This window comes from Aspergillus pseudoviridinutans, assembly GCF_018340605.1.
Source record: "Aspergillus pseudoviridinutans IFM 55266 DNA, scaffold_10, whole genome shotgun sequence".
Lineage (NCBI taxonomy): Eukaryota > Fungi > Ascomycota > Eurotiomycetes > Eurotiales > Aspergillaceae > Aspergillus > Aspergillus pseudoviridinutans.
Window position 1 is genome coordinate 98,190 of NW_025091290.1, and position 23,910 is coordinate 122,099.

The 23,910-nt window shown below is 46.5% G+C and overlaps 9 protein-coding genes across 9 annotated transcripts; 4 read left to right on the top strand and 5 right to left on the bottom strand.

The window, feature by feature from the left end:
* Window positions 1–818: 818 nt before the first annotated feature.
* Asppvi_001794 (sulfotransferase domain-containing protein) lies at window positions 819–1,793 on the bottom strand (the record flags this gene model as incomplete). Its single annotated transcript, XM_043307327.1, has 1 exon — window positions 819–1,793. The coding sequence occupies one exon, from the start codon at window positions 1,791–1,793 to the stop codon at window positions 819–821; it is 975 nt and encodes a 324-aa protein (XP_043163262.1).
* A 1,622-nt stretch (window positions 1,794–3,415) lies between these two features.
* Asppvi_001795 (uncharacterized protein) lies at window positions 3,416–3,748 on the bottom strand (the record flags this gene model as incomplete). Its single annotated transcript, XM_043307328.1, has 1 exon — window positions 3,416–3,748. One exon carries the CDS (start codon window positions 3,746–3,748, stop codon window positions 3,416–3,418), a length of 333 nt encoding a protein of 110 aa, XP_043163263.1.
* A 365-nt stretch (window positions 3,749–4,113) lies between these two features.
* Window positions 4,114–4,881, top strand: Asppvi_001796 (type 1 glutamine amidotransferase domain-containing protein; the record flags this gene model as incomplete). Its single annotated transcript, XM_043307329.1, has 2 exons — window positions 4,114–4,435; window positions 4,502–4,881. 2 exons carry the CDS (start codon window positions 4,114–4,116, stop codon window positions 4,879–4,881), a joined length of 702 nt encoding a protein of 233 aa, XP_043163264.1.
* A 777-nt stretch (window positions 4,882–5,658) lies between these two features.
* On the bottom strand, window positions 5,659–6,701 carry Asppvi_001797 (SDR family oxidoreductase; the record flags this gene model as incomplete). The annotated part of the gene is made up of 2 exons (XM_043307330.1): window positions 5,659–6,583; window positions 6,631–6,701. 2 exons carry the CDS (start codon window positions 6,699–6,701, stop codon window positions 5,659–5,661), a joined length of 996 nt encoding a protein of 331 aa, XP_043163265.1.
* A 1,085-nt stretch (window positions 6,702–7,786) lies between these two features.
* On the top strand, window positions 7,787–8,621 carry Asppvi_001798 (uncharacterized protein; the record flags this gene model as incomplete). The annotated part of the gene is made up of 2 exons (XM_043307331.1): window positions 7,787–8,500; window positions 8,556–8,621. 2 exons carry the CDS (start codon window positions 7,787–7,789, stop codon window positions 8,619–8,621), a joined length of 780 nt encoding a protein of 259 aa, XP_043163266.1.
* A 385-nt stretch (window positions 8,622–9,006) lies between these two features.
* Window positions 9,007–10,115, bottom strand: Asppvi_001799 (zinc-binding alcohol dehydrogenase family protein; the record flags this gene model as incomplete). Its single annotated transcript, XM_043307332.1, has 2 exons — window positions 9,007–9,953; window positions 10,004–10,115. The coding sequence occupies 2 exons, from the start codon at window positions 10,113–10,115 to the stop codon at window positions 9,007–9,009; spliced, it is 1,059 nt and encodes a 352-aa protein (XP_043163267.1).
* A 3,206-nt stretch (window positions 10,116–13,321) lies between these two features.
* On the top strand, window positions 13,322–13,765 carry Asppvi_001800 (uncharacterized protein; the record flags this gene model as incomplete). The annotated part of the gene is made up of 1 exon (XM_043307333.1): window positions 13,322–13,765. One exon carries the CDS (start codon window positions 13,322–13,324, stop codon window positions 13,763–13,765), a length of 444 nt encoding a protein of 147 aa, XP_043163268.1.
* Window positions 13,766–18,136: 4,371 nt separating this feature from the next.
* Window positions 18,137–20,128, top strand: Asppvi_001801 (uncharacterized protein; the record flags this gene model as incomplete). The annotated part of the gene is made up of 1 exon (XM_043307334.1): window positions 18,137–20,128. The coding sequence occupies one exon, from the start codon at window positions 18,137–18,139 to the stop codon at window positions 20,126–20,128; it is 1,992 nt and encodes a 663-aa protein (XP_043163269.1).
* A 1,623-nt stretch (window positions 20,129–21,751) lies between these two features.
* Asppvi_001802 (GMC family oxidoreductase) lies at window positions 21,752–23,698 on the bottom strand (the record flags this gene model as incomplete). Its single annotated transcript, XM_043307335.1, has 2 exons — window positions 21,752–23,377; window positions 23,441–23,698. The coding sequence occupies 2 exons, from the start codon at window positions 23,696–23,698 to the stop codon at window positions 21,752–21,754; spliced, it is 1,884 nt and encodes a 627-aa protein (XP_043163270.1).
* Window positions 23,699–23,910: the final 212 nt, after the last annotated feature.

A 23,910-nucleotide genomic window follows, 5' to 3' on the forward strand; every position in this document is an offset into this window, starting at 1 on the left:
TAGTGTATATACACTCAGTTTTAATGTTTTCTATCCTACAATCAGCCCATTCTTAAGAACAATTATGCCGTTTCAGATCTCTCCACCAGGTATCCATAGAGCCAAAATACCCCACAGTTTGTGCGCGTCTTTGAGCCAGACCATGTCCTCTAATTGGTAGCACCTCGCTGTCAATTGGTTTTTCTCTTTTTCATTTCTTTTCATTTCTTTTCATTTCTTTTCATTTCTTTTCATTTCTTTTCATTTCTTTTCATTTCTTTTCATTTCTTTTCATTTCTTTTCTTTTCCTTCCCCCCCTCCCTGAATTTCATCTATTGCTCGACTTCTGCTTTTGCTAGATCGAATTCCTTCCTCTGTTGATGTGAGGTTTAACCAGTTTAGTGTTGTGGTTTCTCTAAAATGTCACCCACGCAGGGTCCCGGCAGATCTGCGTCCGTGAGCTCAAGACATTACCAATCTTGCCGATTTCGGTTACTTAGGAGTGACGCTGTCATCTAGCAGCGGCGTCCTAATATGATATTTGCTGCTTCTGGCTCGCTGCGTGCTGCTTTGCAATATAGTGAAATGGGCAATATAATCAGATTTCCGGCAGAGCTTGAAGCCATCCAGGGCCACAGTCATAAAAAAGGTGGCTACCCCGTGAATAAAGACTCCGTTACATTCTTGAATTCCCAGATGCAGCCCTCTGTGCATTAAAGCCAGGAGAAGATGTGTATTATAAAGTCAATTTTCAGGCTGCATGAGAGATCAGCACTATAGCCAAGATACTGTGCCAACGTGCACCAACTCCGACCACGGCACAAATGCGAAGGTGCCCATCACAGTTCATCAAACGACAACCCAGTGCTACCAAGCCTCTCTTGGCAGAGATTGTCGAAGAACTCATTCTGAGAAACTGTGAGCTGCTCTCTCCATGACCCAACCTTACCCTTCCGAAAAAACTTGTCAAACTCTTTAACATCTCCCAATACATCATCCGATTTCATGGCCTGGAACTGGACCTTCTCCAGAATTTCATTCGTTTTGGTCGGGTTTAAGTTGATATCCAAAAATTCAGCAATAAGGTTCAGAATTGAGGCCGTGTCCTTCTTCAAGTCCTCATATTTCAGGAAGAGAATATTGTCGCTGTCACGGTGCTCCCACCAGCTTAACACATGATCGAACCAATCCCCTCGTTGGACCCGTCCCTTAACAAACTGCTCGAACCAGTGGTTCCAATCACCCCCATAATATCCCGACCAGCTTTTTTCTTTCTCAAAGTGGAAGTATGAAGTGATTACATCCTTGGGATTTCGCGCGATATAAATATATCGACAAGGGTTCTTGCTGGGTCCCCACCCAGCGCCATATTGTAGGGCATGGGACTTGAAAATGCGGGGGTCGCTCGCTCCTCGAAGATCTTCTTCGCTTCGGGGATATGTCCAGCTGCTTTCGACCCAGTGGAGCGAGTCGCGTAGAGTGGTGCCCTGATTTTCGGTCATGAGGACCAGAATATAGGAGAGCCACGTTGAGCCAGACTTGGGGAAGGAGACGAAGCAGATATCTGAGGGCTTGGTGTCGATCCGTCGAGAAAGCGAGTATCGGTTTGGTGTGACATACGGGGGCATAACTCGACCTTCCAGCAAACGGTATTTGTACCAGTGCTCGCCAATCTTCAAACCATCTAAGTCTTCAGCATGCTGCTCATCACTGTACTCAAAGACTCGGAGCTTGGATTGTTTCTGTCTGCCGTCTTCATTGCCGAAGCTCTTTTCATTGACGGCTGGGATGTTCGACAGGTCTACGGGTGCCATTTTGGTGGAAATTGACCCAAGGTTTTTCTAACACGATATTAGTGGATGAAAACAGAAAGCATAATGTCACGGTATATGGCTCTTAACGGAAAATCCTCGAGCATACTGCACAGTTTATAGATGAATATCATTAAGAGTCAGACGGAACAGACCAAAGACGACTATTATGACTCCAGTACGTCACAATCACAAAGTGGCTATATCACCACTGTCTAAGCGACCTGGTGAATATTATGAAGACCGATTAAAGATATGTATGCCACTCAGGGTCAACGCTCTGTTTCCCGTGTCTGCAAACAGAGTAAGGAAAGAAAACTGTGCCGGTTGCATCCGATCACCCAAAGTCAAATACGTACTCACTGTCTTCACTAAGGTTAGATAACTAATGTACAAGTGGGATGCAAACAGTATTCGACCTTCTTAGCCTTAACCGCGCCAACTATTATGTGGTCGAATAGGTTTTGGTAATTAATTTACTACCATAGAACCACAATATGCAATGACAGTTTGCTGCTAATGCAGTTTCCCACTGAAGCGCAGGCCACAGTTTCAGCACACCATCACAAACCAAGGACGAGCGCATGTCAGCTACTTCTAGTGCCTAGGGCTAAGCAGTTTAATTATAACACTAGTCAAATATGGCCTCTAGTATAACTGTTTATATAAAGGTATCTGGCATGATCTGAGCTTATTCCTTCTTTTGGTACGTGTTGCCCTGCGCGTCTCTGGCATTGAGGCTTCCAGCGATCTGAGGCCAGTCAACATGATCGATCCAATGAAATAAAGCGCAGTCGATAACAATCTTTATTCCAACGTTGCTCAGGTCTGGCTTGTCGGTGAATCAGGTCTCGAAGGTCATACATAAAGGCTGTCTTCGAATCGAATGTGGCAATTTTTCGAGGCACTCTGTTGAGATATCAATACTATAGGTTGCAAGGGCAATAATTACATCGAGGGATGGGCTGAGCTTTAAAATAAAGTAAGGGCGGCCGTCTCTCCTGGGACACCATGATCTATCAATTCAGGGTAAAGGAGGTCAGAATTCCCAGTACCGTACAAGATTCGGTTATCATTCTGGACGACTAATGAATATATCCGTCTGTGGTCTAGGTTTACCAACAGCAAAAATCCAAGCAGGATGATCTCCATCTTCGTTACATATGTGCAACATGTGAATGCGTAGTTAGAATGCACAGTCTAGGGGATTTACGGTACGAGAAAAGTTACATTACATAGATATGGTTCAAGGGAGTTCTCACACTATAGATACTTCTGTGCCCTTAATACTGGACCCGACGCGGTTCGAGGCGCGGTTTAGATGGAGTAAACTCGATTAGTCAGAGGTCGCTACGTACGACCTCTGCATAGATACACCCAGTAAAGTCCGCTTCATACCCTGATCGACCACGCACCACCAGACAACTTTATATACACCTAGTTACAAGCAAGATGGGCACCGTGTGCTGGTGCTTGCCGGCTACTTGCTAGCACATCCCACCCCAGAAGTCTGACCATAATCCTGTAACGAGGTGTTGAGTGCGGAATAAGCGGTTGACACTTAGGCAGCAACTTGATTAGCCTCAGGTAAGGTTTGAGACACGACCTTGTTGACTACTCACAGGTTAGAAATTGAATGCAGGGCGGATGGTCTGGCCGATCAAGAAAATTGGAGGCTTGTTGCTGAAGTGAGGAACATCCCCCATGATCTCCGCGGCCTCAGCACTTTCGAATGCTTTCTTCATGCCTTCTTCACTTTCCCAGTAGACCTGGCTACCAAAGGCATACAGAGGGGCGGCACCGTCCAAGGATGGAATATACTTGGTGGCAGACCAACCCTTGAGACCGTACTTGGACCAATGCTTCTCAATGAGGGTCATGTGGTTCTTGATATAGTAGTCGACATCGTACTTAGCATCGACATCATTGGGAAAGACAACAGTGATTGTGCAAGCCATAGTCAACACTTTGTTGGATATGCAGGAGAGGAGACGTCTCTGAGAGTTGATAAAGTTCTAGGTTACTATCTAGCGCAAAGAACAAAGTCGCTGAGACGACGTCCTATTTATCTTCTCTCGGGGTCCGTCCGTGACTCTTATGTCCGTGGGATCCGATGGCTTCTTGTCAACTTTCAGCGGTGTACTTGACCCACAGAGTCATTTGTCATCAATTAGAGCTGACTGCTAAAGAGTTATTTCGGGTTGTATGGGAACGCCTCAAATATAAATGTGCGTTCATCGCTTTCGATTTCCTCCGTCTCCACTTGATTCTAACCGGCAATACCTCCCCGGTAGCAGCAAATCTCTCTGCCTCGACCTACAACATGTCACCAAGACCAAAGTTCATCTTCGTTCTCTCTTCGCAGAGCATTCTCCCAAGCCGGGGCACTCCCACTGGGTGGTATCTCCCTGAACTTGTTCATCCCTATAATGCGCTTGCATCGGTGTTCGATATTATAGTTGCCTCACCAGAGGGCGGCGAGGCGCCTCTTGACCCGTACTCAATCGAAGCGACCAGAGAGGATCCTGAATGTGTAGCTTTTCTCAAAGAGAAGTCTCACATCTGGAAAAGCACTGTCAAGCTCCAGTCCCTAATAGGCAAGGCGCCCGAGTTTTCAGGGATCTTCTACGTCGGTGGCCACGGTCGTAAGTTTTCTTTTGAATACAACTATGGCTTAACAAGCGGGGGCTGACAGATCCGACGGCTGGCAGCAATGTTTGATCTTGCAAACAATGAGATATCTCATGCTCTTGTCCGCGAGTTTTATGAAAGTGGCAAAGTGGTATCAGCGGTGTGCCATGGTCCAGCCGCTTTAGTCAACGTGAAATTATCCGACGGAACGTACCTGGTTGCTGGCCAGGAGGTCACGGGCCTCTCAAACGCAGAAGAGGATATCATGCATTTCACTAAAGATATGCCATTCCTCTTGGAGACCAAGCTACGCGAGAATGGCGGAATCTATGAGAAGGCTGATAGCCCTTTTGGCGGCAAAGTCATCACGAGCGGATGGAATGGCAAGTTGGTTACCGGTCAGAACCCTCCGAGCGCTGGTATGATTGGCGAAAGTTTGATCAAAGCGGCCGGCCTGTAATCTAAAGACCGTAATACATACAGTTTTCTCTGGAGTTTCGCCTCGTTTGATCGCAACCTTGTAGATCAATAGAGAGCTCTCTTAACCAATTGCTTCCAGCCAATGAGCATGTATTAGTGGTTCTAGATTTCCAGAACTCTAATTGAAAGTTGCAATGGATCCCGACTTTGAGTAAGGGTCTAAAAGCGTTGGTACCCACTTACCTTTCCCAACGAGCCAACCAAGACCGGAACGCCCCGCAGGGCCTTTTGAAGGCAAGCTGGATGCAAGTCTGGACCAATTAGAAAGGTTCCATAAAACGTGTGTTCCCTCCCTTTAACCTCTACTGACCAATAAGAGAAACAAAGTAAGCAAGTTGCATGCATGACGTCTATTCCTAAATCTACTCAGCACTGCCCCTGACTGTGTTGGTTACTAGACCTGTTATCATAGGAAATCGCACCCTAACAGCCTGGTCACTACTCCTGTGGACGTTCAAAGACGTTCTACGACGCTTGGCTCATTGTGTTCCGTAACGCGCAACCATGGTTGGAAGAATCCAGTATGTTAAAAACGCCAACTTTTTACTGCTTGCTTTTGTAACTACCAAAAATTCAACCCCGTGGATACCGATTTATTGGCATACTGGCGACAATATCGCTAATGATCAATCATTATCTGCTTCCATCTAGCCTCTTTGCACTGTGACCATTCGCGGGGCGGAATGCTGGTTGACTTTTAATCAATCTAGACAGTAGTAGAGTATAGCAACTATGGCCAACGCATTGGAACATGAATTTAGGCCTTCACTTCCAGTAAAGTCTTCACAGTATCCACCACGCTGTCCTTCAAGGGTCTGAACGGTATTCCTAGAATCTGCTTCATAGGCATGTTGTCAATCACGAAGCTCTTGGGCCCATCAGGAACAGGAATGTGCTCCGGAAGTCTGTCTGCCAGCTCTGGGAAATTTTCCTTGATTATTTTAGCGATTTCGTAGTTGCTATATGGCCCCGCGGCAGCAAGAAACCGTTGACCAGCTGCTTCTGGGACTTCGATTGCGCGGACGTGAGCGAGCGCAACATCTCTCACATCTACCCACTGGAACGAACTGAGGGTAATGCCTGATCTCATATTGCCCAGTATCATATCCCTAAAGACGGCGTTGGAGGTGTTGACATTCCCAAGAGAGTCTAGACGATAAGTCACAGGTCCAAACACCATAACGGGATTGATGGTGGAAAGAGTGAAGACCGGATTTTCATTCTCGACAAAGTCCCAGGCAGCTTTCTCGGCAAATTTCTTGCTCCCCACGTATGCTAGCTGACCGTTCGTCAAGGCCTGTTCCATTGTGATTGGGTTCCAATGCTCAGAAGTATACACAGGTATCGCTTCCTGAAAGTTCACGACGGCAGCGAAGGAGGAGGTAATGACGACTCGTTTGACGGAGGGAGCGCATCGCTTAATAGACCGAAGTATTTCCGTGGTTCCCATGATGGCAGGATCAATCATGTCCCGCTTTCGGTCTGCTGCATCATAATGAAAGGGGCTAGCCGTATGCACTACAGCTTCGAATGGAGGTTCTGACTGAACAGCCTTGTCGAAGGCTCCCGAACGCGCCATGTCCTCCACGATAGCGTACGAGAGGTTGTTGGAGAACTCGGGATAGCTTTCCAGGCATTCTCTCCCCTTCGCATTGCTGCGTACCGTGGTCACGACGGTATGACTGCCAGTTTGTCAGTTAATGCCCACGCCAGTTTCAGGCGTACAAACCCATGTTGGAGTAGGTAAGCAAGACAGTGCTTCCCAATGAAGCCGCTGCCGCCGGTAAGGAGAACTTTCATGATACGTCCACTTGAAGCGAAGCTCCGACAGGTAGTGCTCTTGTAGATGTATGGTGTACCTGAAACTGATCACAGGCAGAGAAAATAGATACTGGTCAGAGAGAAGAGATGAATATTTAAGAAGCTGGTAAGCCGTATATTATTGTCGAGCTCTACATCCGGGGCTAATAATGGGTTACCACCCTATTCAGATATTACGTTCTCCGTACAATAATCCTAATTCTCGAGCTATTTGACATTTCCGTTAACGCCGTTGTCGCAATAATATTGGGCCTGTGGGAGAGATGGGTCCTTCTCGATACCATCCCACCCATTTCTTGGGCCACTGACGCCTGGCGACCCGAAAAGATTAATACTAAGCCAAACCGATGGAACACTGTAAACGAGATATGACTGTATGTAATAGCAGGTAAACATACTATCACATTAGGCACTTCATTCATAGGAGTTAAGTGGGCCGCAGGTAGGTGACTAAGCGGCGCGTCACGGCGTCCGATCGGCCCGGCCGGGATATCTTGTCCGTCCACATGAATTCTATGAGACCAAAATGTCGGTTTTGCACTCTGCTCGCCGATCACAATGTCGTCAAGATAATTCTGCGCACTAAGAGCCTGATTGGCGTAGTACGGGTGCGGATCTGGTACACTAGCCTTTTTAGGCTATAATAGCAGAATCCTTTTGTCCGCTAATACTGGAGTGGCTGATGTATATCCCTCAGCTGTAGCTTCCTCATTTGAGTGCCATGATTGCCAAACAGAAGACCAGGCCCCAGCTCGTACCCTCCAGTTATTAATAATGGAGAAATKGTTGATCAGTAAGCTTCAGTCCACGGCCCTCCGACAACCGATGCCACGTTTACCGGTATTTCGCCACTACTTGGAGCCACTTGGTCTGAAGGGTAAGAAGATGAACTGATTTAACAAGGGACTAAGTTTGGAGAAAAGATATAAGTTTGTTGAAGCCCAGTGCTATGCAGGAAAAAGTGAAAAAAGGGACATAAAGGCTATCCCACTATTTATCCCTATTTAAGGCTTTTCCCTTAACAGTCGCGTCTTTAACAGAAAGGAACCTTGCACTTGCGCACCATGGCTGGCGAGCTCCGTGACAATGTGTCTCGCGCGAAAAAGGTCAATCCATTTGGTGTATTGACGTTTGTTGGGCTACGTGCGGCCGATCCTATTTTTCAATACACCCTTCTTCAGCGAGGCTGGGCATCCAGTTTGCTCAAGCTCATCGGTGCTACAGCAGTGAATCGCAACATGATAGTTCATGAATCGACTGGCCAACTGCAGCCTTACTACGCTATCATCTCACTCATGGCTTTGGGTAGCAGCCTGAAACAGATTTTGAATATCCTGGTCGTCGTGGAGCAAGAAATGTCACCATCGTCAGCAATTGTCATTGCACTCTTCAACACTGCTTGCAACTCGTTGAACACTATCCTATCGGTCTGGGCGGTTACAACACAAGCACCGGGTCCACTAGGCTTCTTTGGCATTCGTCAGTATCCACTTTTGCTTGTCGGTGTCGGGTTCTACATGGCTGGTATTCTTGTAGAGGTGGGCTCGGAACTACAGAGACGATCCTTCAAGAAAGATCCCACCAACAAAGGAAAGCCATACGCTGGCGGGTTATTCTCAGCAGCGAGACATATCAACTACGGTGCTTATACAATTTGGCGAGCCGCGTATGCGTTCACCGCGGCTGGCTGGCCATGGGCCGCTGCCGTCTTTTCCTTTTTCTTCTACGACTTTGCGGCTCGGGGTGTTCCAGTGCTTGACAAATATCTTCTAGAAAGGGTAAGCCCCTAGGCGTATGGCTGTTCGTCAGAGACAAGCTAATTCAAAGGCATAGTATGGTGAACAGTGGCAGGCAATTAAGGACCGCGTTCCGTATCGTCTGATCCCGGGCATCTATTGAGACGCGAAGTCCACCCTTCACTTCCAACGAAGCCTTGCTTGTTTGATTGCTATAAGAGCCGGCCGGTTTTCCTTTACCCAATCCGACGATGGCTATTCTACAACTTCTATCACTGAAAAGGATCTGGTGCTTCGACGATAAACTAAAGGCAACGCCCTCTTAGAAGTCGTGCTGTATTAATTGAGTATATGCATAAGCATATTTTGATTGAAACTCACTTCTTGTCAGCTGGTTGTTATTCTCAATGTGAGGCGTAGACTGTAGATAAGAGCATTGCGTATAATACTCTTTTGCTTCTTTTGACTATTTTCCTAATGTACGTCGTCTTTCAACCTGAGCTTCCTCTGCAGTCGATGCGAGTCCGTTTCATTCTGAGGTTATATCTTCACAGACGCACAACTACCTTCTGTCCCTGACCATCCCTGTAGCCATCCAATGCCGCATTAATCTTTTCGGGATCAGCCCCCTCAATAACTTCGCACCTGAGTGGGCTAAGGTTCTCAGCCTGCAGCCAACCCACTATATTCTCCCAGAACACCATCGACACGTCCGGATACAAGGCGCTGAACCCGAAAGTCAGCCGTCTGTCGTAGCCCGCGGCCTTTTCTCCAATCTGCGCTTTGTCCGGCTCAGCCTCATTCACAGGATTCAGCGTGATGAGGCAACCCTTCCGGCTGTTTGACAGCGCCGCAAGGCCGAGGTCCTGAGCGGGCCCTACGTTTACCGTGTCGAGCGCATAGATAAGCTCGTCACCTGTGACGCCTCGTACCTGGCGTAGGATCTCGTCGTGGCTAGCGTGACGATCAATCACGTGCGTTGCGCCCATGCCTTTCAACTCGACGTTGTTCCTTGAAGAGGCAACGGTCACTATCCTTCCGAATCCGACCATGCGAGCGAATTGAAGAGCAAATCGGCCGCAATTTGATCCTCCGCCGAGAATAAGGATAGCCTGATCCTTAAAGGCTGCATTAACCTTGTCCAGGGCCGGTGGTAACGGTAGGCCTAAACCAGTCGAATGGAACAAGGCAATGAAAGATGCCATGGCGCAGACAGGAATGCCAGCGACCTCTTCATCTGACAGACCCGTGCCTGCGACCCTGGCGGCAAATCGGACATCGACCAAGGCGAATTGTTGAAGACCGCCGCAATCTTTGAGCTCTTGCCCAGGGACAAAGTTCGCATGAGCAAATACGTGCTCACCCACTGCAAACTGTGACGCCTTCGTTCCTGCACCGCGCCTGACCACAGTCCCCGCAAGCTCGTGACCCAGGACTTGAGGGGGCTCCTTAAAAAACAAGCCTACATCCCTCGTTTTCTGATCAAGAGGATTTACTGGAATCTATCAGAAGGAAGTGATTTCCGGCGGCGGGACATTGACTTACAGCTTGCAGCCGTCACCTGAAGCAGAAGTTGATTTTCCCCTGGGTCAGGAATCGGTCTTTCCACCAGTACGGCAGGAGATTTGAGTCTGGTGACAGCGATGGCCTTTTGCATGTTGACTCAGAGTCAGGCAAGTTCCATACGATGTTGTGCAGTTCAGCAATAAGCAGCCTAAAATTGGGTGAGTCTAAACTGGCGGAATGATGCATTTCCAATACCTTCCTGCAGTCCCCAGTTAAGTTTATACACCAATGTCGGGCTTTGCACCTGCAATAAACGTTAACAGTCCCACATGTTTAATGCAATGTGATTGGTCTTGTAATCACCTTGCATTAGCTCCAGCCGCTAGTCCCACTTAGATGATGAACACCTCCGACCCACTCTAGATGAGCACCGTTTTAGTGCCTCGAGTTGCCACTGACGGAATGTTTTCCTGTTTCTACGGGCCATGTATCACCTAATGGACTGATGGTACAAAGAGTCAAGGGAGGATTGAACTTGCACTATAACGATTGAAAGTGATATGTTCTACCTATTGATGTTGGAGAAATATTGGCCCTTTTTTTTTTTTTTTTTTTTTTTTTTCCCCTTTAATATAGTCGGAACACACGAGGTTAAGTTAGCAGCAACTTAGTTCTGGTCTGGGAGCGCAAACTCTCAACCACGCGGGACTTCAGCCAGTCACATTTATAGTTTGGCCGACAAATCCCACATTCTGACAAACTCTAGTAAGCGTCCTGCATGTACTCCGCTTAAATAGGGATAATGTCCCGTCGCATCCGAGCTCCCACCCATTTTATCCTACCTTACTGCAGGTTCAGTCATCAGGACGCATGAATAATGGATCACACCATTCCATTGCAGCGGTTACCACAACAAGTGAAAGCGCTAGCTTCTGAAGATGATTGGACTGGAGTTAGTGATCCGGCTACACGTCGGCGATTACAAAACCGCCTAAATCAAAGATCCTATCGTTGGTAGTCCTTGGTCTCTTGATGGCGCGCGAGAGAGGGTTAACTTTCTGACTGCAGGACAACGCCACGCTAATAATAACAATATTGACCAGCGTCAGGCAAACAGTGTGGGCCCCAGCCAGGACAGTGGTCATCCTGTTCAATCTATGAGAAGTGTGTCTGCTGCAGCTAACACTGCATCACATATCGCTGCCATATTCTGCAGATTAACTGTGGACCAACACTCTACATGCACCTTTGCACCGCCAAATATCCACGAACTAATGAACCAATTCGAAAGGGACGCCGTGGAAAAGTACGTTTCCTGCTCGCCCAAGATAGATGATCTCATCTCTCTCAGTAGAATAAATGTTCTACGCGCGGCTTACGAAAATGTCATTGCGCTGGGTATGACTGCTGAGTGGCTATGTGCGGATGAAGCAGTTTCCGTGTTCAGTCAGTCCCGTCCAGGGGTGCGAGAAATAGATATTCCCCAGAGCTTAAGCCCAACATCCTTACAGCAGAATATTCCACATCATCCGTGGTTGGACGTCTTTCCTTTCCCGCAGATGCGGGATAATATGATTATGGCTGGAAATGCGCTAGACGACGATGAACTGTGTCATGACCTTGTATGTTTCTGGGACACTCGTGATAGCCGCGCAACGCTACTCGTCTGGGGAGCTCCATGGGATCCACGGAACTGGGAGGTTACCGAGGCGTTCGCGAGGAAGTGGAGCTGGGTACTAAGAGGCTGTCAGGACCTGCTGGTTTCTACAAATATGTGGCGACGTAAGAGAGGTGAGAAACCTCTGCTTTGGAGGGAGATTCTTGGTGCAGGAAGAACATAGGTGGTATAAATGGCCGTCGATTTTAAATAATTTTTATGGTGCTGAAACGTATTTGATTATCCTGTTAATTCCTACTAATTGTGGATCTTTGCGACCACGAACAAGAGAGAAATTGGGCCTCAGAGAAGGTCAGATTGATTCTGCTTTTGAGACGCAGAGTTAAATTCCAGTAGTGGTAGTTCTTCATAGGGCTCAGGAGCAGAAACGGTCTGAAGTATTCAAAAATCTCATATTGAAGTCTATGGTTACGCACATGGATATACTCCCTGGGCCACCTGCTACGGACTGCAAAGTTAGTGAGTCCTTAGAACAGGCGCTCAACTTCATTAAGACGGCATAGATCAATCCGAGCACTGGGAGATAGTGACTACAAGTACAAAGTCGTTAAAAAGACTGACCACATATACATCACCTAGTATTGGCATTGTAAACTCAGTTGCCTACTCTCTGTAGAGTTCCAGTCCAGGATGAGTCGTTGTTCAAATTTAGCAAACTACTGCTCAACAAGACCCTGTCTGTGCGTATCGGTGGTCATGATGCTGAGGTTTGCTTTAGGCTTGTCGCTCACAATCATGAAGGATGGAGGAGATGATTGGTCAAAAAGAAAAGTAGGAATTGCAGGACTGGCGTGGGTAAACAGCCAAGTCACTCACCTGATTCTTCATCTGGTTCATCGTGTTCATCGTCCTCTGGGGCTTTTGGTTCTACAGCACCCCTTAGCACGAACACATATTCTAAGACTAGGGCCTTGAACCATTAGATGAAGACCAGGTTCTTGGGAAAATCACCTTTCAAGTCAGTACGCCATACCACTAGTTCACCTGCTTTTCAAACAACTCAAAACCGCACCAGCTTGATCGCAAAGTTCGCAACTTACAGAGAACACTGTAGAAAAGGAAGCTTTCTAGCGATCTAGTTTCTTAATTTCAACATTTTGAAAATGCTGCACAGATGGTAATGCATATGGATCCTCTTCATCAACAAGGCATAAAGGTTCTACGGGCTGAAATGAGCGCAAAATGATGAAAAGGACAAGGAAGCGTGCTTATCCAGGCAATGGCCTCTGTTTAGTTCTTTTTGTCTATACAGGAAGGTTGTGACCGTGTTTGGCAGCTTAGAAACAAGTTCATAAAGCAGATTAATGAGCCTATACCAGTGCCTTGTTAGCGTGCTCTACCATGCTGCAGTAGACATACACTACAAAATTGTCGTAGTAAACAACTGATATGGTATATTCATACATTACATATGACGTTGGCAATTACAAGTCCTTAATATTCGATGATTCGCGGCGGTTCGGTGGTATCGGCGGTTCGGTGTTGAGTAATGTTACCGGGACATCCGAGGGTTTATAAGCAGGAGGGCGGGCATGCTTATTAGTCGCAAAAGTCCACGTGGAAGTAAAGCGCGTCATCTCAGTTACCTTTCGTCTTGCCATGCACTGATCCATCCACCTACTCCTCTTCTTTTTCCCTCGGTCTCGTCCCCAATTGCTTGCCTATATCCGATAAAGAAAATGCCCGGAACTGGCTCTATCCTCATTACTTTGGTTGGCATCACTACGTCAGTGGGCTGCTACATCGCGGACTGGAACGAAACCCACATCTACAACCCAAGGTGGCCACCTCATGCGAAATTTCATAATGGGCAGACTATGTCTCTGGGAATGGTCCTTGGTCTGACGACTTTGTACTATCTTTATCGCCCAGCTACTTCCGCAGAGCTGAAGTGCCATTATCTGCAAACTTCAGTTTGGATCGGCAGCCTGTACTGGATTACTCAGCTTAGCGCCTTTTTTTATCCGGGCTCATTGGCGGTAGACCCTGAGTTCGGGCAAGGTGGACCACAGGTGTATATCTGCGCTGCAATGTTCGCTATGCTCTGCACCGGCTATTGGATGGAGAACAAGAAACTTAGGTCGCCGAATTCAAGCAGTGAATATGCTCGAAAGAAGAACTGACACGCTGTATAAGAGTCAGCGCTAGCGAGAGGAAGTGCTGTAAAAAGCGACCTTCCAGCTACCACGCTGCATCTACGATCAGTTTGAAAGTGTGAACTGAAGGTCGGTTGGGATATTTGATAAGGAGTAGACACCCAGGTGTCTGTGATTAGAAGAAGTGAAGAGTTGGCATCTCTTGTTTCAAAAATTAAGAATATGGATTTTCTAGGAGATTGAAAAGCCAACCGTTGTCTACTTTTGTATTAGCAGCACTGTGTAAATATCAACTTTACCATATCATTAAGATTGCTTTCCACTGACACTATATCTATATTTTCCAAATAAATTGAAGGAACCTCCTGCATGATTTACGACGGTCTCTTAGCCAATGAATTAAGTGGCTTTCAGCTCTTCCCACATCTTCAAATGGTAGTTGCATGCTAATTCTGTACGACGCTTTAAATTAGAGCTCAAAAAAGAGGCTGATGTGGGAATATCATCACAGACTCTAACAACTAAAAGAGACGAAGAGTGTTAAGCAAACATGGAAGGCAAATATAATGAAAGCATTGACTGTATTAGTGAAGATGCGTAAGACCTATATGTGAGGGTTTAAAGATGTACCTGATCCTCATCAAGCGCTCTTTCGTGCCCTTTTATTAGTGCTAGTAGGATAACTTCCAGCATGTAGTATCCTGATGATCTATCTGGATTTTGCGTTGCTATTGGTTATTTTTGATCACCACATACTGTATTTTGTGGCGGTTAGTACAGGATACTAAGGAGTCTTTGGTGACGCGAAAATCAACTGTTCACTAACTGTACACAACTATTGGCAGCCTAGGTAACGCCATAGCACGTCAAGAATATCGATGCAGTACAGAGTATTGCTGACCTCAATGGCAGGCATTCTGTGTAGGGACGCAGGTCTTAATTCTTTGTAGGCTCCAATCACCCAGACGCCTTGATATCGCCAAAGGAACGATAACCTTTGAAGATTCTTGGAAAGTGCAGGGTTAGGGGTTCATATCTGGAACCCGACAGAAAGCTTTGCTGACTAGGTCGGTCCTGTTACTGGCCTAGATGGGCCGAGGCTATTATATGTGCAGAACCCCGCTTTCAAAGATTACAAAAGAAACACTATGCTTTTCCTCAAGAACCCAACAGCACAGCATATTACCATTCCAAACGCTCAGTAGTTCCTTCCAGTTCTACCCTGGCCGACGGCTCCGATGTCCAACTGGTCATGTCTCCAAGCTTTCGTTCGTTAATTGCTGCCCTGGACCATATCAATGTAATGGCCTATGGCCTTGCTCGTGATTTCGCCCGAAGCTCTGTTCTAGGGCTGATGTGCGTTACAGTTTTTGGCAGATTCAGATACATTCTCTAGTCTATCTCTCTCATGTAAATTGTTCATGACAAGGAGGGCATCTTAAGAAGTGCAATGGTTTGCATGGGGTCAAGGGACTATGATGCAAGGAGCTAATAGATTTGTTATCTATTATTACTGAGAGTAATATAACTAACTCTCTCTCCATGATTGAGGGCTGAGCACGTTATGCCTCTTCATAACTCTCAGGCTTAATTCTCAACTCTTAATGGTCTTGGAATCAGCAACGGTGTGATAGCTATATCACATAGGCTAAGGGCTATAAGGATGTAATGAGTATACAAGCCTGAGGATATGGGCTGCGAAGCACAGGTCCTCCCTGGATTCAGACAGTGTCTTAGTAACCGTCACTATATAGTTGTAATCTATCAGGTGATGTAATCCTTAACATGAAGTCGGTAGCTGCTGGTAGCTCTAAGAATCCATTTCTGGGTGGATTAAGAATAAATTCTAGCTCTGGGCAGGGCACCAGGGCATAGAGCTTAGAAGCTGTTAAGAAGAAGAGCGTTACATACACAGTCCTCATGCTAGTCACCTTTATTACTTTCTTTTCCTTAATTACCCTGTTCTCTCCTATTCAAGGTGCGGTAAAAACTGGAGTAAAGCTCCCAGACACACTCTTTCCCCCTGAGAGTAAACCTGCGGAATCATATTCCCATAGTAAAACTAGAACTGAGACGGTGTATAAAGCTCCTTCCCAACCCCTTCCTTCCTTTCAACTATAGCTCTGTGTATCATCTGCTTCTCGGACCCGTGACCCGTCCACCAAAGGCCAATGGATCAAAAAAGTTGGTGAACTCCTCGCGCTAGTGATGGGATATTAAGTTCTAGGATCCTATAATATGAGAGCTGCGCCAGCCCCTTAACAACTATTCTAATTCAGTCTGGTCTATAGCCTTCTTAATAAATAGCCAGCTGCTAGCATCTAGTGCTGTAGTCGTAGATAAAACCATTAAGATTTAGGATTCTAGAATAGATAAGCTATATTAGATCCTTAAGGGTTATTCTAATATAGTAAACGATATTATATTCTTACCTGATAATTAGCTACTGGGCATCTGCCTCTAGTAATAAGACCATTAAGCTCTGGAATACAGGCAGAGGAGAGCTATATAATATTATTAAAGGCTATTCTAACTCAATAAAAGCTATTTTATTCTTACTAGATAGTTAGGTACTGGTATCTGCCTCTTATAATCAGATTATTAAAATCTGAGATCCTAGTAGAGGTGAACTACTAAGCACCCTTAAGAATAATTATTAGAAATTCTACTAAACTAAAGTATATATCTTATATAGCTAGTAATATCAGGCTAGCTTTTCCTGCTTCATGATGGTAGCCCAGATTTAAATGGTAGGTGGTAGAGCTATTTCTAGGAGGGCAAACCAGTCCTGGAAGATCCCAAAGCATATCTTATCAGTATTCTGAAGGATTAGTCCTAGTGTATGCCTCATCTGAGTCATCTTCCTTAATGTCACCAATTTTGACACCCAAGTGTATAGATGGGAGATCCTTCCCTTGTAGTCAACATTCTCAATAAGAGACAAAGCACATGGAAGTAGCGCTGCAGTGGTGGACTATAATGTTGATTATCGCATTGGGGTTTCTGTTATTGCGCCATACTCTTTAGAAGATGGTAAGATTGGTGGAAACTAAGCCATTAACACAGATATTGTGAACCCAGATAATGCAAGTCTGGTATCAAGCCGTATGCTTCATCCCATGCGCAAATACCCGTCCGCCTCTACTACGAAGGACCTTATTTCTTGGCTTTCCTTCACAGACAGAAAGGAAGGTCGTGCACCAAGAGACCAGTGGGCGGTAGGGTGCACTTTTTATCAAAACATGCAGCATCGTATGATCTGTAGAGATGACTTAATGCGATGACAGGCTTATTATATAGTTCCGAAAAGGCCTTATGCGGTAGGGAACCATCAATTTGATTCACAGAAACCCATATCGTGTGTGCGGGCTGAATCTACATCCCACCGATGTGATCTGCTTTGTCTGTTATTGCCATTGTTTCATTGAAGAGATAGAAGTATTTATTTACTTATCGATATTTAAAACTTAGAGCCTGAGATTAAAGACAACAAAGGTGCAAACTGGAGCAGCTATCCTCCAAGCATCGTAATTCGGAGCCAAGGTAGTTTGTAACTACGGGAGTTGGACAGCATAGGTCAGTAACATTGATTGGTGCCAATTGCGTTTTGTGCTGCATTCACACTATGGCTGGACGAGAAAGAAGACATTTCCCTGTAGCTGTCGATATAGCGCCAAAGTAATATAGCTGGTGTAATCCTCGCGCTGTTATTAGCGACCCATATAATAGGAACATTATGGTACCCCACAAAGATCCTTCGATGTATCATTGATGGCGCCACCATGAAGTTAGCATTGGGTTAATGCATCATGTGGCGAAAGGGTAGTGGACCCAGCAAGATTAGATGATAGGCATGTTGAACTGTCAACTACTTCTCGTTGGTAAATACAAAATCTCACCTGCAAGGCTTCAGCTTATGAACATGACATTCTAACATTCTCCAGTCATGTCTCGCATGTTTTCAGCTTAAGAATGTTCCGTCCTCATTGACGTAGACCACTCCATGACGTGACTGTATGAGCTTATTGTGCCGCTTTCAGCTCAAGAATGGTCTAGCCCTTCTGTCCTGCGGACTTGGACATTAATACATTTGCCGCTTTAGGTTTGTATGAAAGTTATTTGGAGATCATCTTTAACTTCTTTTTCTATGGGGTCTTGTATCCATGGATTAGTGTGCTTTGTGGCTGCGGGCTTCCCGCAGGAGCTCGCGTCGGAATGACGCAGATCAATCGCAGCCTTGTCCCTCTGGCCAATCTCCCAACTAATACAAGACCTCATTTCTTTATCTTTATGCAGCATTTTCCCTCGTTCAGACCATTCTTCCATGTTGGCTCATTTGATAGTCCTCCAGGGTTACCTGACACGATCTACTGTTTCTTCCACCAACAATACCCTAAAATGGCATTCGATCTCCTCGAGCGCCGCAAAGAGAAATTTGTCCTCTGGATACCTGCTGGACCAACTTCAAACCCCCCTTCACTGGTGCTTGGCATTTTTGATCTCGGTCCTCCTGCTACTATCGATGAATTTTTCACCGGGCAGCTGAGCAGGTCAGACCAACAGGATCTCTGGGAACTCGACCTAAGTAGCATAAACCCACCATTAAGGAATGGCTCTGTCTATCACTACTGGTTCGAGATACAAGATTCATCACCAAAGGGTCTGGGTACCTTCCGAGTAACCGATCCAATTGCATATACGGTCGACTACAGAGCCACGGGAACTCACGAGCACATCCGGCCAGCTTCTGCAATCAAGTTCCGCGAGCACGTCCAGCCAGCTTCTGTAATCAAGTTCCGCGATGGCAAGCTATGGCCCTGCGACATTGATGGAAATGAGCCAAGCCAGGTAGCACCCCCACCACAAGATGCTATACCGGACAACAATCACATGGTGATCTACGAGCTCCCAGCTTCGTGGGCGAAATATAAACAGGTTGGGGATACGCAGGTTGATGTTGGCACCTTCACAGATGTGCTTGCTCTATTTGACTTGGAGACTCCTGGTGATCGTTTCAGGGATATTTTGCCTGTTGCCAATAAAGCTATTGTAGCTGACCTGGGCATTAATGCACTGGAGCTACTCCCTCCTGCAGATGCGAAACCAATGGGTGAATGGGGATATGCTACAGCTCACTACTACGCTCCCGACTTCGATCTTGGAACTTCATCGGAATTAGTAAAGTTGGTGGAGAATATTCACTCCAAGGGCATCCGATTCTTTACAGATGTTGTGATGGCTTTTGGGCACGATCCATATATCTACATAGCTTTCATGCAGTTTCATCTTGTCCCGAAGGATGAAAAAGACAACCCGGATAGCTACCAATATCACTCCGATGAGCTGCGAAAGGATTGGGGTGGACAACTGTGGCGCTACATCCAAGACACCAATACTTATGATCCAAAATCAGGCAGACGCAGAAATGTCCATCCGTCCTGGGCCTTCCATCACGGACATCTTCACCGATGGATGTCGGACTTCGGTATCGGCGGTCTCAGGCTTGACAGTGTAAACAACATCGCTAATTCTGATTTCATCAAATCCTATACAGATGAGGCATGGTCTCTCTATAGGTCAAGATATGAGACACCTTCCCCCTCTAAATTCCTTATCATCGGCGAAGAACTTAGTGTTCCTGTCGACTTGGTCACTAGCAACACCCTCAATGCGCTCTGGAACGAGCCGTTCCAAGGCCGTCTTCGCGCAGCCATCCTAGGAGAACAAAAAGATGGTGATAATTTCGAATGGACGGTCCGTAAAATGATCAACTGCACGCTCGACAATTCTCACCCTTTCACGGACGGGGCACAAGCAATAAATTACATCACCTCCCATGACACTGAAGGATTCAGGAAAGAGCGCCTTTTCAACTTTCTTTCTGCTAATCACATCAGTGACATTGAGCGACGAAGTAAACTCGCATTTACGTGTCTCTTGACGGCCGTCGGGATTCCGATGATTTTTGCGGGCGAAGAATTTTGTGATCAGATGGATAGTCCAGTAGGGGAGAAACAAGTTGACCCTGTGAATTATGAGCGAAAGGCACAGGACTGGAGGGCCAGGGTCTTCGATTACGTTGCGAGACTTATCAGGTTGAGAAAGGAATGCCCGGCTCTAGGGGTTGATGATACAGAGTTCATTCATGTGGATGAGAGCCGTGAGGGCAAGATCATGGCGTGGAAGAGGGGAGCACAGGGCCAGGCGCCGGTGGTTGTGGTGGCTAATTTTACTGATCAGGATACACCTGGTAATGAGTATTTCATAGAGAACTGGCCCGAGCGGGAGAGGGAAGACTGGAGAGAGGTTACTCAGGGGAGGTACGTGCCGAGGGAGTGGGTAGGGCGGGAACCATTGCTGCACTGGGAAGCTAAGGTCTATACATATTAGGCAGGGAATCCCAGGTGGTCATAACTAAGTCTGGAAGACGAAGGGAAATTGCAAATTGAACATAAGAATCGTGTGCTCCAAAAGGGTGATTGGCACATTTGATACTAATATTAATCATTTCATTTGTATTTCCGCAGGATCCATAGAACTGTTGCGCAGGCTCTGTTTGACTTGACAATATTCACAGGCGAGTTCGGGATCTTTTTGCCAGTATTGGATCCCGCTCTGTCCTATATTACCTAGAGTATATTGTACCGTGCTTCGATGTTGGTTGATTGCAAACTGGCCCCTGTCGTTATTTGACTGACGCTCCCTTGTTAGTAGCGTTTAATCAGGACATTTCAAACTTGCCTCGGTTTCGGTGAGTATGTTTTGTCGAGTGGACGAGTCTTGCCTTTAGCACATTAGCTTTATATAGAGGCTAGGGTCGAATGAAGGATGTATTCATGGTAGACAATATATCAATAAACGGGGAGGGAATGGTCAGATAATTTCACCAAACCATTGAGGTCACTAGGACCCAGACGTCTTGGATGCTATCTAAACTTGTATTCACGAACAGTCAATCAAGAATGGCAGAGTAACTAAATTAATCCTTGCAAAGGTGTTGTGGCTTCCTCGCGCTAGTGATGGGACATTAAGCTCTGGGAACAATAATGGGAGAGCTGCGCCAGACCGTCAACGACCATTCTCAGTCTGGTCTGTGGCCTTCTCAGCACATGGCCAACTGCTAGCATCTGGCGCTCTGGACGAAACCATTAGGATTTGGGATCCCAGAACAGGCGAGCTGTACCAGGTCCTTAAGGGTCATTCTAACACGGTGAACTATGTCACATTCTCACCTAATAGTCAGCTAGTGGGCATCTGCCTCTGGCGATAAGACTATCAAGCTCTGGAATACGGGCAGAGGAGAGCTATGTGATACCATCGAGGGCCATTTTAACTCATTAAAAGTTGTTTCATTCTCACCAGACGGTCAGGTACTGGACTTTCCGATGTGGGGAAAGTGTCCGACGGGGAGAAACTCAACAATCAACCCCAAACCCCTCTTCTTGTTAACCTGGAGCGGCAGGAGAACCTAAGGAATCCAGAAATTGGGAGCCTGTCCATCCAACTTGATAAAAATCGTTGTACTGAGCTGTATCTGCGTGAATCCACACACATATAAACGGCAGGAAGAGGCATATAAAGGCGTGCTCCGTAATTCCGCACAGCGCGGGTAAGAACATCTTTGGAAACCTCTATTTTTGTCTTATTGTCATGTTATTAAGTCAAGTTCTTATAGGGCCACCGAGGTAAAAAGGATGGCAGACATTTATAACTGTTAAAAGAAATACTACAGCTAGTGAAGAGATGTTTCAACAGTTCTTTCGATCTGTTGAGCTTCCTTGCAACACTTATTAAAAGAGAAAAGACCGAAAAAGAACGAGGGCAATTGAGCAATAGTTAAGTATTGCTCAACCACAGCTAGTATATCTGTTATCTGCTTGGTTTGAGTGGCGTATCCTATGAGCTGCAAAGTTTGAGGCATGTCCGAACTACATTGACGAAAACAAGCTAACAGTTCAGTAGTTATTTCTGAAGTTGATAGCCAGAGAATAAGAGGAGCAGGTTCAATGTACCTTAGTGTAGACCACCATCCTTGCCACTTCGAACCCATTTTGCCTTGATCATGTCAGCAGCGTACTCCGCAATTGCATACACAGTCGACTGGATGTTGCCACGTAGTTGCATCGGAAACACGCTAGCGTCGACAACTCGGAGGTTCACAGTGCTGTGGACCGTTAATTTTGCATCGACGACTCCCCCCTTCCCTAGTGGCATCATCGCACAGGTTCCGACGGGATGGTATTGTGTCGTCACGGCTTTCTTTATCATCTCCTTTGCTGAAGCCAAATCCAGGTCAATTGGCACACAATCAGGAATTGTCCGGCCATTCTTTGCCAGTTTTGAAGCCAACGGCTCAGTCCTAGCTAGGATTTGGAGATATCTGAAGTGTCGAGCCAGAATCTCACGGTCGAGTGGATGCGAGAGGTAACAAGGATCGATACAAGGCTGATCCAAAGGATCTGGAGACCGAATATGCACATGACCACGTGAATATGGGCGGGCAATATGAGCAGTCAATGTAATATACGCGCCCGCTGCAGACGGTTTGAATAGTGCCTGCTGGTCGTGCGCTGACTCGCCATGTACTTGAAAAGACAACAGCATCAGTTGAGCTGTAGATTCCCCCGGATCTAACAGCGCCTGATTCAACAACGAATGTTGGCTTTTGATGCCATCAGACCCCTGCCTTTCTGGTAAATCTTCTAAGAGAGTTTCTAATTCTGTCTTTCCTCGCTCGGACACAAAGTCGATAATCGGAAGAAATGCACTGGCCTGGACTCCTGAAGCAAAAGGACCTGACCTTTCAGTCTGGAAAGATTCCAGGGCTGTTTTAAGAAGTGCTGGGTCGCGAAGACTGTCCAAGGATAAACTTGGATCTGCAACTTCATAGGACAGGGTTGCAATAGCGTGATCTTGGAGGTTCTCGCCAACACCGGGGTTGTTGATCAGTACTTCGATACCATGCTTAGAAAGCACATCCTCAGAGCCTATCCCAGACAACTCTAGAATCTGAGGCGATTGGATAGTTCCAGCAGATAAAATAACTTCGCGGCGTGCTTTCACAACATATTTTGTCCCCTGGGCAAGGAACGAAATTCCACTGGCCATAAACTGCCCATCTTTCGCTGCCTCAAAATTTATCTTGAGGACTTGGGCTCCTGTGAGGAGGAACATGTTCGACCTCGTTGCATTTGGGAGATAGTAGGCATTTGTGGAGTAGCTTCGTGTTCGAGACTCAGGATCCACCGTTGCAGGGTTTGTAAACCCTCCAATCGCTGCGCCAGATAGAGGACTCTGGGACATTCTGTGGCCCAGGGCTTCAAAAGTTTTCAACCAGGCATCTTGCAGATCATGCGGGCTATAGAAGCTAACTTGGATGGGACCCGTGCCACCATAATCTTTAAGTTGATAATGTGACGTCCCCAGCGACTTTGCTACTTCGGCCGAAGGCTGTGCAAAGGTTTGGAACTTTCTGTAATAGGGTAGCAGATCATCCCAGGACCAATGTTCGTTTCCAAGAGCCCCCCAGTCGTTGATCTCCTTCGCAGTCGGGTAAGTCACCTGCATAAAATTTATTGCACTTGAGCCCCCAAGTACTCGACCACGAGGCCACCCAATCTGACGTCCATTCAGGTGCTCCTGTGAGAGTGATTAGCATTTGGACTATCGAAGAATCACTGAGAACCGAGTTGGAAGATTTACTTGAGGTACGGTCATGAATTTCCAGTCGTACTCAGAGTCACCAGGAAGGGTGCCACACAGACCCGGTATCAATATTTTCGGATCGTCCAAATGGGGCTGCCCGGCTTCCAAGATGCCTATAGTAAAAGAGGTTCCTTCGGAGAGTCGGGCAGCGAGCGCCAGGCCGGCGGTTCCGCCTCCAACAACCAGGAAATCATAATGTCGCGAGGCAAACGATTCTGCGGTCTCCAGAACATTGAACTTTGCGGAGTCTGACATATTGACAATACTACAGTCAAACAAGCGAGTAGCTTCCGTGGGGCTTTCTCTTTTCTTCGGACTGGATCAATTGTTCAGTGGGGCCTCGGATTGTACAAGAAATCCATCTGCCTCGATGTCAGCAGAGGGCCTGCGCTTTATGTCTTGTTGAAGCACACGTAATCCGAACCATCAAGCTGTACGCTAATTATAAAAGGCGATCAGCAGCCGTG